Below are 12,289 nucleotides of genomic sequence, written 5' to 3' on the forward strand. Positions count from 1 at the left end.
TGTGTGTCTGCCATGGCTAAAGACCTATATAAGGACTAGCAAGAGTCTCCTTTTGTTACTGTATCAATGTTGCTTGGGGTGGGGTAAGGTGGGGAAGGGGGGCATGACCCACAGGCGGTGACTCTCGCACCCTTGCAAGCACTTCTACAAACACGGCAAAGACGACTTTTGGCCACACAATCTCAAACCAAGTTTGGTCACACGAGGGTGGGCAGGACTGTGTGAAGAGAGGAGCGAGTCTGAAAAGGTTTAATGATATAAGAAAGGTAAACAACCGGGGAGGATAAAGAGAGGAAAACTCCAGAGAAGGATGAGAAGGAGGGCATGAAAGGAGGAAAAAAATGCTAAAAAGAAGAAAAGGAAGGAGATTTAATTAAGCAGGACAGCGGTAAAACTAATGAGCTTTTAAAAGCAGTTTATAGTTTTACTAATCAACTGATGAGCAAGTGTCCAAGTTTATTAGGACAATCAGCAGAGGAGTAACAGCAGTGCTTTGAAGCCAAACTAAAGATATAGAGCCATTAATGAGGTTAAACTCCTTTTTTAAAGGATATTCTTTTACAATTAGTCAAACGGTATTGGAAAGAATCAGTCTTTTGTTAGAAATTTACATTTATTAGACATTTTACATTTTAAAGATCTTTGAAGTCCAAGAATAACAGGTCTGTAAACTAAAACGTTTGCCTGATCATTTGTTATGCAAAGCCACTTTTGTGCATTTGTGTTATCTTTTCTCTGTGGGAAAGAAACAAGAGGAGAGTAACTGGCATGTTGCAATAGTATTTGTCGCTGTGCATCATGATGATCAGTTACTACTCCAACAATGTAAGCGTGCCTACATCAAACACCAACAAAACAATTAATGTGTGCAGGGGGTCCGACTAATAGATTTGACTCGGAGGAACCAAAGGAGTGAGCCGTGATTGAGATTTCAAGATGATTAGAATAATTAGAGACGTGACTTAGATTTGTGCCCTAAATACTACAGATCTAACTTGGACTCCTGCTCTGAGACTCCAGTTTTTATTACAATGTAATAAAGAGTGAAAGGAGGCCGTATGTGAGCTGCAGACTGCGGCTGTTCTTCTGTTTCTTAGCTAAGGAATGTTGGTGAAAAATCGCAGGGATGAGAGACACCTGAAGGTGTTTCAACTAATAAACATGACTTACCTCCAGCACATCTAACGTTAGGCTAGCTGCACATTCTGGCAGAAAATATAAAAATAAAATCGTCTTCCATTTACATTTTAACACTTGTTTATTTACTTACTATACAGTATCTCTTGCATTATGTTCAGTATTAATAGTTAAGAACTAAATTATAAATGAATGTTTAGAAAATGGTTCCCCTAATATTAAATTCTCTCTTTTTTATGTGAGAGCAAAGTGTTAACTTATAAGCTAAAAAAAAAAAACCAAACAACTTTGCCAACAGATATCCCTTTCTATTATTTTGTATAAGGATAAAGAGCTTTTTAGCCTTTTTTCAAATGTGGAAAAATTACATTTGAGTGTTTGTGAAAATAATATAAAATCAGGCTCAAGCAGATTTTAAATGGTAATAAAAGGTTAGATGATTAAAATATTAGTAAGATTAATTTCCTAAACACTGAGATTATTAAAAGTCTTGTCATGATTTAGGGCAAAGGACAAATGGTACAGTTTTAGTAGAATTCTAACTTTTATTATTCTGTTTAATTAAACATTTATTTATACAGGTAGCCTCACATAACTGAAATATGTTTTCATTTAAAAAATAGACTAAATAACCTAGAGTGATGCAGAGATGGATTAAATGTCATCAATTCAATGGTAAAATATAATGATTTTTATGTAATTAGAAACAAAATATTATAAGTTCAGTCTTCAGTTAAAATTTCCTTTCAATAATTTTATAATTTTTCAATAGAACTTATTTTAAACAGTCATGATAAAGCTGTTTTATGATTTGTGTTGCCTTTATGCTTCTTCTTCTCTCTTACAGCACTTTGAATCATGCTCCTGGAATTTTTTAAACCATTAAACTTGCCTTGATCTGGACTTAGGATAAGAATTTGAAACTGGACTGACACAGAAAATGGCTCGGACTTAAAAGCCAAGGAAAGCTTTAATAAAAAGTGTTGGAATTTCATTTTCACTCTGAAGAAACTGAGCAAACTGAGCCAAACATAAACACACTATGAATAAGGCTCGGGCACAGCGCGTTGCATTCTGGGTACGCCGCCATATTGGTAGCTAGTTGGTAGCTAGTTGCTACGGTAAACAAAGACCTAAAACAGCATAGAGACAGAGCAGAAAGACGAGTAAACAGCGATGTTAAAAGCGAAGAAAGGATGCGGAATATACCGAGACACACTGCAGACCGTTATCTGCAAAAGATGGGCTTCATAAACGGACTTGATCCCTACGAAGTAGAAAGCAAGGAGTGGTGCGTTGGGGAAGAATTTCTACCGCCGTTTGCGAGGGAGGACGTATTTTCGTATCTAGTGTGTGGCGTCAGTGCCTACACACATGAAGAGTTTCGCTGCTACAAGTCGCTAGAGGCTTACAAACAGCTGACAGATGGAAAAGTTCATGACATGGAAGTTATCAAGCCGAATGAGAACACAGTCATCAGAGCCAAGGTAAGCTACCGTCTCAACATGGTGTGGTGTTTGTTGTGGTGATAAGACTAGGTGCTGGCACTAACGTAAAACATCAAAAATGTATCTAAATAAATCTTGTGCTGACTGTACGTGTCCAGGGATAATGTAGTTAAATTCTGATGATATATGACTGTCCTAGCATGGTACTACCACGCAGGGGCGGAGATAGATGAATAAAAAAGTATGTTCTGTAACTTACCAGAATAAAAATGCTGGGAACACACTCTCATGGACACAGGGATTGAGTTGAAAGTTATATTTGGCCGTCTTACAGCAGCGACCCATGCTAGCCGGCGACTCTTTGTTATGGAGGACATTTGTTTTCCATTGAGACGCCTCCAGGTTGGAAAACGGTAAAAAGACAATCCATTTGGGATTTTTTTCCCCGTCCAGTCACAGCTTGCGCTACTACACCCTACGACACAGCAACGGGCGACCATAACGACAGCAGAGGTAAAATGAAACGGCAAAAAACTAAGCAAACTACTAGCAGAAGAAAGCTAGTCCTTACAGGCGCGAAGTCAAAGTGTAAACAGTGGGCTGACCAGCTATCAATATGTCTGCCGCGCAACGTGTGACGTCATGTGCCCGAGCCTTATAACATACAGAGACACACTTATTACCCGTCCATTGCTGTCACACATGCAGTGTGACACACATTGCCCACCCATGTCTGTTAAATCATCTATATCCAATATAATAGATTATAATCTGGTTGAGTTGTTTCTGTAAACTGCCTGGAGATGATGTATTATGATTTGGCGCAACATAAATAAACTTAATTGAATGGAAACTGAATAAAAACCCACCCTAAACATCAGTGCTAACCAACTAAAAAAACCTAAACTAGACTAGAAACATTTCTATGAGCTACAGAGGTTAGCATAACGCTCTTCAGTAGCCTCTATCATCTTCCTACCAGCAGGTGAGAGGCACGTAGAGGATGGTGTTAGTTTGTCATCCAGCCCTGGAGGAACCCAGGAAACAAAGACTTCCGCCTCCCTTGTTCGATAAAAAGACACCTGAGCTGAACTGACCATCCATGTCTGACACCACCTGGACCAGACGCCCGACCTCACTTGACCCCAACCTCACCTAATTCACACCTGGGGTCAGAGAGAAGGCAGACTAAAAAGGTTTCTACTCACTGTATTACTAAAATTAGCCGATCAATAATATTCTTGTGACATTAAAACCATCTTTAAATAGTATTACTATGAGCTAATGAAAATAAAGTAATCGTAGATACATTTGGAGAGATATTCCATATATGGAGGCTGATTATATCATAGCAGCTAATCCTTTAATCCCTCTCTATCCTCCCAAACCCACTCATTCCCCTAGTCCTCTGCTTTGGGTCGTTTCTATCCCACTCCCACCCATCCAGTCGTCTAGTGGGCTGGGATGGTCAACAGGCGTTACACTTGGATAAGCCCTCATTGTGCACGTGAATGCAGCTAGGGAGGGATGAAGGGAGAAAAAGAGAAATGGAGATGTGCATTGTGTGTTAAAGAGTGCAAACAGAAGTCCTCCCCGATTTAACCCTACATCAAAGTTAAGCAAACGCCCACACACACCCCCCAAATCCAACCTTAACTCCACCACGACTTCCTCCCAGAGCCACGCCTAAACGTCTGGATGGAAGGCTGCGTTTTAGATTCCACACGCACCAAGATTTTAATCATCCTTTAAAACCTGCACATCTTTATTTACAAATCCCACTTCTGGACCAAGAAAAAAAAAACAAAAGACAAATATTGCAAGAAAACTACGGAGTAACTCAAGAATGAAATCCAAACTGACATTCTCGCTACAGGCTAGACCTTGTTCATGACTAATGTTCCCACTGTTTTCACTTAACAGCTGCAAATAAAGTTGTGTGCGGCTGAGTAATAGGCAGTTGGCCTGTAAGATATTTGGTATAACCTCCCCTTGTTTCCTTGCTCATGTGTGGATGTTGTGTGAGCGCACACAAAGTGTGTGTTTGGGAGCTGGATATGAGTGATGCGTAAGGACCAATGTTCTGTCTTCCCTGCAGCAGTGACGGCACACTGGGGGGTTGGAGGACTGGATTAAACACAGAGGAGTGTCTGTCTTGCTGAGTTATAGCACTCATAACACAAACACACACACTTCAGTGGCACACAGACAGCGGGTGGAGGGACACAAACAATCAAACGTATATCCAAAAACATTAGACAAACCGAGAGACACATCATTAAACAAAAAGTCACAATCAATCAACACGTTAATCCAGAGACGATCAGCAAGAACTCGGCTTCCAGCACCATTTGCTCCAGGAGAGTCAATCCTTTTTCCCCCTAAAATAAAGAATCTGATTGGGTTGATAAGTGGAGGACATACAACTGGATGAATGGGTAAAAATGATAGATTTAAAAATGGATGGAGAGACGGCCACCTGGCAGAACAAACGGGTGGATAACAGACTAACTAGCTGGACAAAGCAGACTGGCGAACGAGCAGAAAGCCAATGGATGAACAAGTTCAGTATTGTCCCTTTGGAGCCATTTTCATATTTAGATTTCACACAATACTTCTCTCTCATGGAAACGCTTTAACCAGTAATGTGGCCTCAGAGTCCTGATGGAGCAAAGAAAGAAAGAAAGCCTGGGTTAAATTGGATTTGGCCCGGTCTTAACCTCAGCCCCTCTCTGTGTTATGTGTCTTCTGTGGGCCAGGAGGCTAATTGAATTATTAGGGGAGCGGGATGGGGTGGGGTACGGGTAAATGCCGTCTGTCAGTCTGGAAGTTGCACTTTGTCACTTTCTGAAGATGTAACAGTAAGAACTGTGGCAGGAACACGGGTGACATATGTTCGCTCTCTTAACCGGTGCCGGCAGCTGTCCGACACAAAAACCCTACATCACTCTAACATGCGCAAACAAGAGGGCAGTGGGGTCGGGAGTTTTAGGACGCACGACTGGTTTGGGAAGTTAAGGAGGGCAGAAACGGTCTCAGACCTGTGCTGTCTGTTCATCGCAGCCACCATGAGAGCCGTCCACCCCAGGCGGTGGCGCTGGTTTGGATCCACGCCTTCTTTTATTAGCCTGAGGGGAAGAAACAGAAGGAAACAGATTTGTTAAGCTTTCATACAGTTGGAGATTGTAGAAGACAGCAGACACAGAAAATAACACCAACTCTTCCACTATGAAAAAAGGCCTATTCTTGACTAGTTAATACATCTATAACTAAGCCAGGTGTGTGTTTGGGGTGGGGGGTGGGGATTGTGCCTCAGGGTACACCATCAGGTAATGAAGGCCACTGTCCTGTTAGTGTCTGTGAAAAGAATCCTCCTTCCACCTCTGGTGCCGATCAGACAGGCAGTGTCGGTGTTTACAGTCAACACTGTGGCCCCTATGTGCTCTGCTCTCAGCTCCGATTCACTCCGGCTCCGTTTTCCCTGCCTGTTCTGCATCAGGTAGCAGGGCGAGGGAATCGGATCCAGTGGTCCGACGCTGCAGCTGCAGGTTGGCCTTATAGAGCAAACCAGCTGTTTGGGATCAGATGAAGTGCACCGCGCCTTAAAGCTAAAGACAGGAAAACGATCTAGAAAAATATTTTTTTTTCCCTGAATGCCCAATTAGATCAACTTTTTAAAGCCAAATCTATTTTACATCATTACTGTTTTTCCATATTTCACCATTATATTGTGATCAAATTGAATTTTCCACAACGGATGGATGGATGGACAGTCAATGGGGCTAAAAGAGAATAACGCTTAGAGAACCAATCATGTTTCATGCTGTTTTTATTTTCTAAATAAAGATTAATCAAGATTGATAAAATTGTTCAATTAAATCTTATATTTTCCCACACCTACTATAAAATTGTTTAACCAGGTTAGACTCCTCTGGAGGAATCATGCTGTCCATGTCATACCAGAACATGTCAGTAACACCAAGAGTAAACAAAAATAAAAAAAAAAGTCAACACATAAACTGTTTTGGGATTTTTTTTTTGTATTTCAGCACAGATTTTAATTAAAACATATATTTTTTTAGTATAATTACAGAACCACGCCCTAAGGGTGCTGGGTTCTGTAGACCAGGCGTTTACAAAGAGCCTCTCAGCAGACCCACCCAGACGCTTCTGATAACTCAACCCAAGCACTTAACACATCTGTGACCTGTTGGTCTGCTGACTCCCTGCACTCTCGCCTACACCATCTGCCACATGTGGAAAGGTAACACTAGCCTGAAAGTAGAGCCGCACATCTGCACCCACATCTGCACACAACAAGATATGGGAATTTAGAAACCAACGTCCTGAGCACATGGTCAGCAAACAGTCTCCTGATGTAAACATTGTCCGTTATTCAGTAAATAACATTAACTCAGACTCAGTTGTACTGAAAAATGTGAAAAGGTTCTTATTTTTAGATATTTGATCAATAAATATGTATTTGAAGGCAATTTTCTGCAATAAAACCCATCACCAGAAGAGATCCAACTCAGATCTACAAAAACGTTCCCATAATGAGCACTGACTTTAAAAAGCTGCCCTCTACAACACATCCCTTCTCACAGATGTAAGGGGAAGATCTCCTGAAGTTCGAGTCGAGATCAATCCTCCCTACAGAGAACAGATGGTCCTACTCTGCCACCTGGTGGTTTATGATGCATCTGCAGCTAAAGGGCAGAGGAACAGTACTTCATAACAGATGACCCAGACTGTTCCTGTGAACTGCCTTTTTTGTTCATCAGCTGGATTAAAATTTCAGATCTCCAAGATTGTTGATAAAACAATAAGATAAATTGTTAAAAACAAGCAAACAAACTTTATAGAGGTGTATGAAAAGCAAATAAAGCACTAGTTACATAGTAAATACAAAATAAACCTGCTTAACCTCCTTATCAAGAGTAATAGAAGAAAGAAATATTTTTAAATAAAGTTTCTGTATGTTAAAAAAAAGCTAAACATATATCACAATAGTTACCTACAACCAAGAAGTGTCATAAATAATGACTTTTCATTATTATAAGCTTTACAAATTCATAGTCTATAATTCTTTTGTAGCAGAATAATCAGTACACAGTAGTATTAACTCTCTCTAGTATGATCTTAAAACAATATTTCCCCCAATAAACATTTTTCAACATTTAAGCTGTAAAAATATTTAGGAAACAAAACAATCATTTAGCAATCCCCCAGTATTTCATAGGGTTTTTTTTTTGTTTTATATATTTTTTTGTAACCACTACCTGAAATAAGGCAAATAACTTGCTATAGTGAATGATAAACCATGCGTTTATGTGTGAACTTTGTTTGTACCTGGACACATCTTGTGCATTATTGATTCTTGCTGCCTCCAGAAGAGCATCACCTGGCAATTTTCAAAAACACGGCATTAATATTAGTACACAGTAGAAAGCGGTGGGTATCATCAGTTATTGTGTCCAATTTTTATTCAATAATATTTATAAATCTTTCTGGCATACTTGTGTATTTTTGAGAATCTTTTTATATTTTTATTGAAAATACAATTAACTATTAAGTGGCTGTTCGACATAACTGTGTACCTTTGTTATCTGAGTCTTTCCTCAGGCAAAAGGCCACCGCTGCGGCTGTCAGCACCCCAGCTGAGGCCAGTCCGGCTCGGCTGGCATCTCCACCTGAACCCCGGCTCCCGCTTCCACCGCTCTGCTTGCCGTCCTCCCAGTATTGGTTGTTTTGGCGCCCTCTGCTGGCCAAAGCCGCCCATGAACTGCGGCGATTCTCTAGGTTTGACAGCCATCTTGGGGCGAGGTGGTGGTACTGCACAGAATGGTTCACGCTGGTACCAGCGGTCTCCTCTGACAAAATCCCCCTCCTAGAGACCCGGGACGTGGATACGATGGGGTTGCGGTTGGTCTCCGCCGGTGTTTGAACTGCGGCTCCGCTGGCGCTGGTCTGAAGCACCCGAGCACACGGTGACAGGCTGCGCGACCTTCGCGTCAGTATTCTGGTTGGAACGGATGATAACATTGCAATAAACTAAAACAACAACCTGAGAGGTAGATAAAATCCTTAGCAGGAGAGCGACCGATGAGCTTTATAATCCGTGAACCAAAAGCACCGCGCCGGTTCAGGTGTAGCTTCCTCCGCTCTTTAAACAGCCATGTAGTTAACTGAAAATAACCGTTTCACCTCAGCTAGCCTGGACGTCACTGGAACCCGCGGTGCATTCTGGGAAATTGGGTTCTTCTAGAAAAAATGTGTAAACGGCGTTTGTTATGACGAAATGTTATGTCACTCAGCTGTGACGCTTTTATTTGACATTTGCTTTACTTTGGCTAAGATTTAGAAAAAAAGGATACAATTTTTGGCCAACTAAATTGAAAATTAACTAATTTGAGAAAGAAAAATATTATTGTATGTAAAACAATTGTTAAACTAAAACGTTCATTTATATTTGCCATGTATGGGGCTCAACTTATGTTGATAGTATTTATTAAAAGGAGAAAATATATTTAAGCATTATAATCCTGTGGTAATCTTTAAAAGAGTGTTCTGCAGAGTACGGAAGAGGATTAGGGCCCCTGGAAAATAAAGTTAACAGATTTTTAAAAATATTATTTCAGTTTAATATGGGAAAAATTCAGAATTTTGACTTTAATCTCAGAATTCTGACTTTTTTTCTCAGAAATCTGACTTTTTTTCAAAATGCTGGCCAGAAAAAGTCTAAAAGGAGAAAAAATAATGACATGGTCCCCTTGTTCACCTACAGTAATCTGAACCTTGAACTTCATGAAATGTGAAATCTACAGGGAGGGAAAACAGTCCACCTCTCTGAACAGTGTCTGGGAGACTGTGGAGGCTGCTGCACGCAATCTGGATCACAAACAGATCAAGACACTGACAGAATCTATGGATGGAAGGCTTTTCCGCATCATGGTGAAGAAATGTGGTTATATTGGTCACTGATTTGTTTTTGGGGTTTTTTTTGGCTTTTTTTTAATGCCACAACTGTTGATTTCTGAATTTTGAGTTGTTATATTGGTTAACCTGGTGAAAACAAACAAGTGAGATGGGTATATATTTGTTTTTTTTTTTTACGTGGCCTAATAATTCTGCACAGTATATATTTACCTGCACACACGGACATTCTCATAAAATGGCCAAATCTAAACAAAAACAAACAAAGAAAAAAAAAATCAACTTCCAAAAATATGACACTTTGACATTAAGGATTCTTTTGGGTTGATTGAGAACACAATTGTGGCCCAATAATAAAACAATCCTCAAATACAACTTGCCTAATAATTCTACACACAGTGTAAAGAGATTTGTTTTTGTGGAATAAAGAGGTAACAGGTGCTTTCTAGCCTTTAAAACTGAGCTTTTAAAAACTAAATGGTTAGAAATTTAATTCCCAAGTCCACTAACAGTTTAAATGTAAATGTTTCAGGACATATGCTACAACGGTTGCATTCTGTTTGTCAGGCCACTGAAACTTGAGAATCCGACTTGACTCAAGAACATCTGCCTTCAGATAGGAAGAAAAATGGGTGGACCTTGATGATTTTCTGTTCAATGCACTAGTATGCAGAAAGTACAATGCAGAAATGTTAAATGCATTAAAGAGATCCATATATTAGTTCCTTTTATACAAAAGTGGAGCCGATGTCTAGAGGAATAATAGAAGGGAAGAGAATATAAGAGAATGGAATAGAAAATCTGTTTATCGTCCCACAATGGGGTAACTCTGGTGTTTACAGCAGCAAAAAGAGTGTAGAAAAAAATGGTCAAACAAATATGGACCTTAGAAAAATTTATAAGAATAACATAACAGTGAAGATTTAAAAGATAAACAATTAAATATTGTACTGTAAAATATTTTAACATTATAAAAACTAAGGTGATTTGATATATTGATCCAGCCTCATCAGGATCAACAAACCATATTGTGTTACTATTGTCATTAAGCATGAACACCACTAGATGGCGTGAGAACATCTCTTCTAAATGATACAAAATTTGAAAAAAAAAAAAAAAATGAAACATATATTTCAGATTGAGACTAAAAATTACTGAAAAAGATGTTCCCATGTGTAATTCAGTCCGAGTTAATAATCATACTAGGTTTGGTAAAATTGCATGTAGTGAAATTATTATATTGATGAATTACTTTATCATCAAAATATATCGGAAGGACACCAGCATATTGTTTTTAACTTTTTATTTAATATTTATTTGGAAATTAAAATATGTTAAGGTTTAAAAAATGTTTCAACCTTTATATTTATTTATGTTAATGTATATTAATAATAATTGTTAATGTTACACATTTTCTGGCTTCCCCTGAATTTTTTCTTTCAATTTTTTTCATCAAAAAGCAGAAGATCAGCCTGCTGTATGTTAACATTGCTGACGTGGAGCTCAAACATGAGAGGAAATTCAGTACATCGTAGTCACTTCCTATAATATTTATATCTGAATAAATACCATTGATGTTCTCCCTTAGTCTCATTGCGTTGTTTCCTGTAGCAGAGATAATTCTGCTGTGGATAGAAACACACTTAACATAGAAATTAAGCATCAGACTGATGAAATTAATCAGCATCTGGTTATGCAGAGATGTTTTTTAGGTATCCCAGGTTATATAAATGGATATTGTCTAAACTTAGCACAATAGGTAAATCAATTTGCATATGGTTGATTATCTCACTATATATCAGCTAATGCTTTTACCTTTGAATATTAGCCACAAATAAAAATAAAAAGCAACAAATGAGTGGGTTTCCCAGCATGGAAGTACAGTTATAATGTTTTAGATTGTGTGCTGGTGGCAGACGTTGTCCCTCAGCAGACATGAATCATCAAGATGAAACATATTCTGCCAGAATAAATCTGCTGGCACCTTTCAGATGTGTCAGTGTGGGTTTGCTGTCATAAAATACTTGACATTAATTTCCTCTTGGAACACATCTGTTATGACACTCTGCATTCCCACTACTGAGGCCCAGTAAAGGCTGTCCACGTGAGCCAAAACATTGTGTTCCTGGGAAATGCTTATCTGAGCAGCTGGCAGGGGTAGGTAGGTAATGGCCACTGCATCCGTTTCTATGAGTCTAACGGGAAAAACACCTCACAGTGGTTTAATAAAATTCCCACAGTTTTGGGTAAAAAGTGAATTTTATGCACTAAAATGTTGATTTCACACATTTTCATTTAAGGGAATCCCTGAAGTAGAGCTAATATGTTATACCGGTAAGCTAAACTGGCATCTAGCTAAAGAAGAGAGTAGTAAGATATTTAAAAGTTCAATAATTTGAAAGATCACCTCTGAATTACTGAGTTTTTGTTAATAATTCCTCTTGACAGCAACTTTTAGCATCTCTTTAAGCTGTTGATTTTGGTAAAAAAGGTTATTTTTTTGTCAACCCTCCATTGTAATGTAAAAAAAATGGCCTCAATGTGGAAATGTACATATCCTGGTTTATCACAGACTTGATTCTTGGTGGTTCTCGAGTTGCTCATAGACATTCAAACCCATTTTGTTCTTTTTTTTTTTAGCATTGGCATCTTGTGTGAAAAGGTTTTAAATCAGGATGGGACACCAGTTTTAAGGGTCTGACTAGTCAATTTTTTCTTAAGGCTTCTTGAAACTTTTGACAGAACAATTCAAGGGCGAAATATATCAA

At 38.9% G+C, this 12,289-nt stretch overlaps 1 protein-coding gene across 1 annotated transcript in view; it reads right to left on the bottom strand.

Moving 5' to 3' along the window:
• clpb (caseinolytic mitochondrial matrix peptidase chaperone subunit B) overlaps positions 1-8,830 on the bottom strand; it is a 40,092-nt gene extending 31,262 nt beyond the window's left edge. The window contains exons 1-3 of the mRNA XM_038267991.1: positions 8,186-8,830; positions 7,938-7,989; positions 5,627-5,713 (exon numbers count right to left, since the gene is read on the bottom strand). Coding sequence (XP_038123919.1) covers positions 5,627-5,713; positions 7,938-7,989; positions 8,186-8,630 — 584 coding nt within the window. The 5' untranslated portion in view covers positions 8,631-8,830. The remainder of the gene's footprint in view (positions 1-5,626; positions 5,714-7,937; positions 7,990-8,185) is intronic.
• Between the last annotated feature and the right edge of the window lie 3,459 nt (positions 8,831-12,289).

The sequence above is a fragment of the Cyprinodon tularosa genome, unplaced genomic scaffold, assembly GCF_016077235.1.
Source record: "Cyprinodon tularosa strain WSP-4 unplaced genomic scaffold, ASM1607723v1 ctg69, whole genome shotgun sequence".
Taxonomy (NCBI): domain Eukaryota; kingdom Metazoa; phylum Chordata; class Actinopteri; order Cyprinodontiformes; family Cyprinodontidae; genus Cyprinodon; species Cyprinodon tularosa.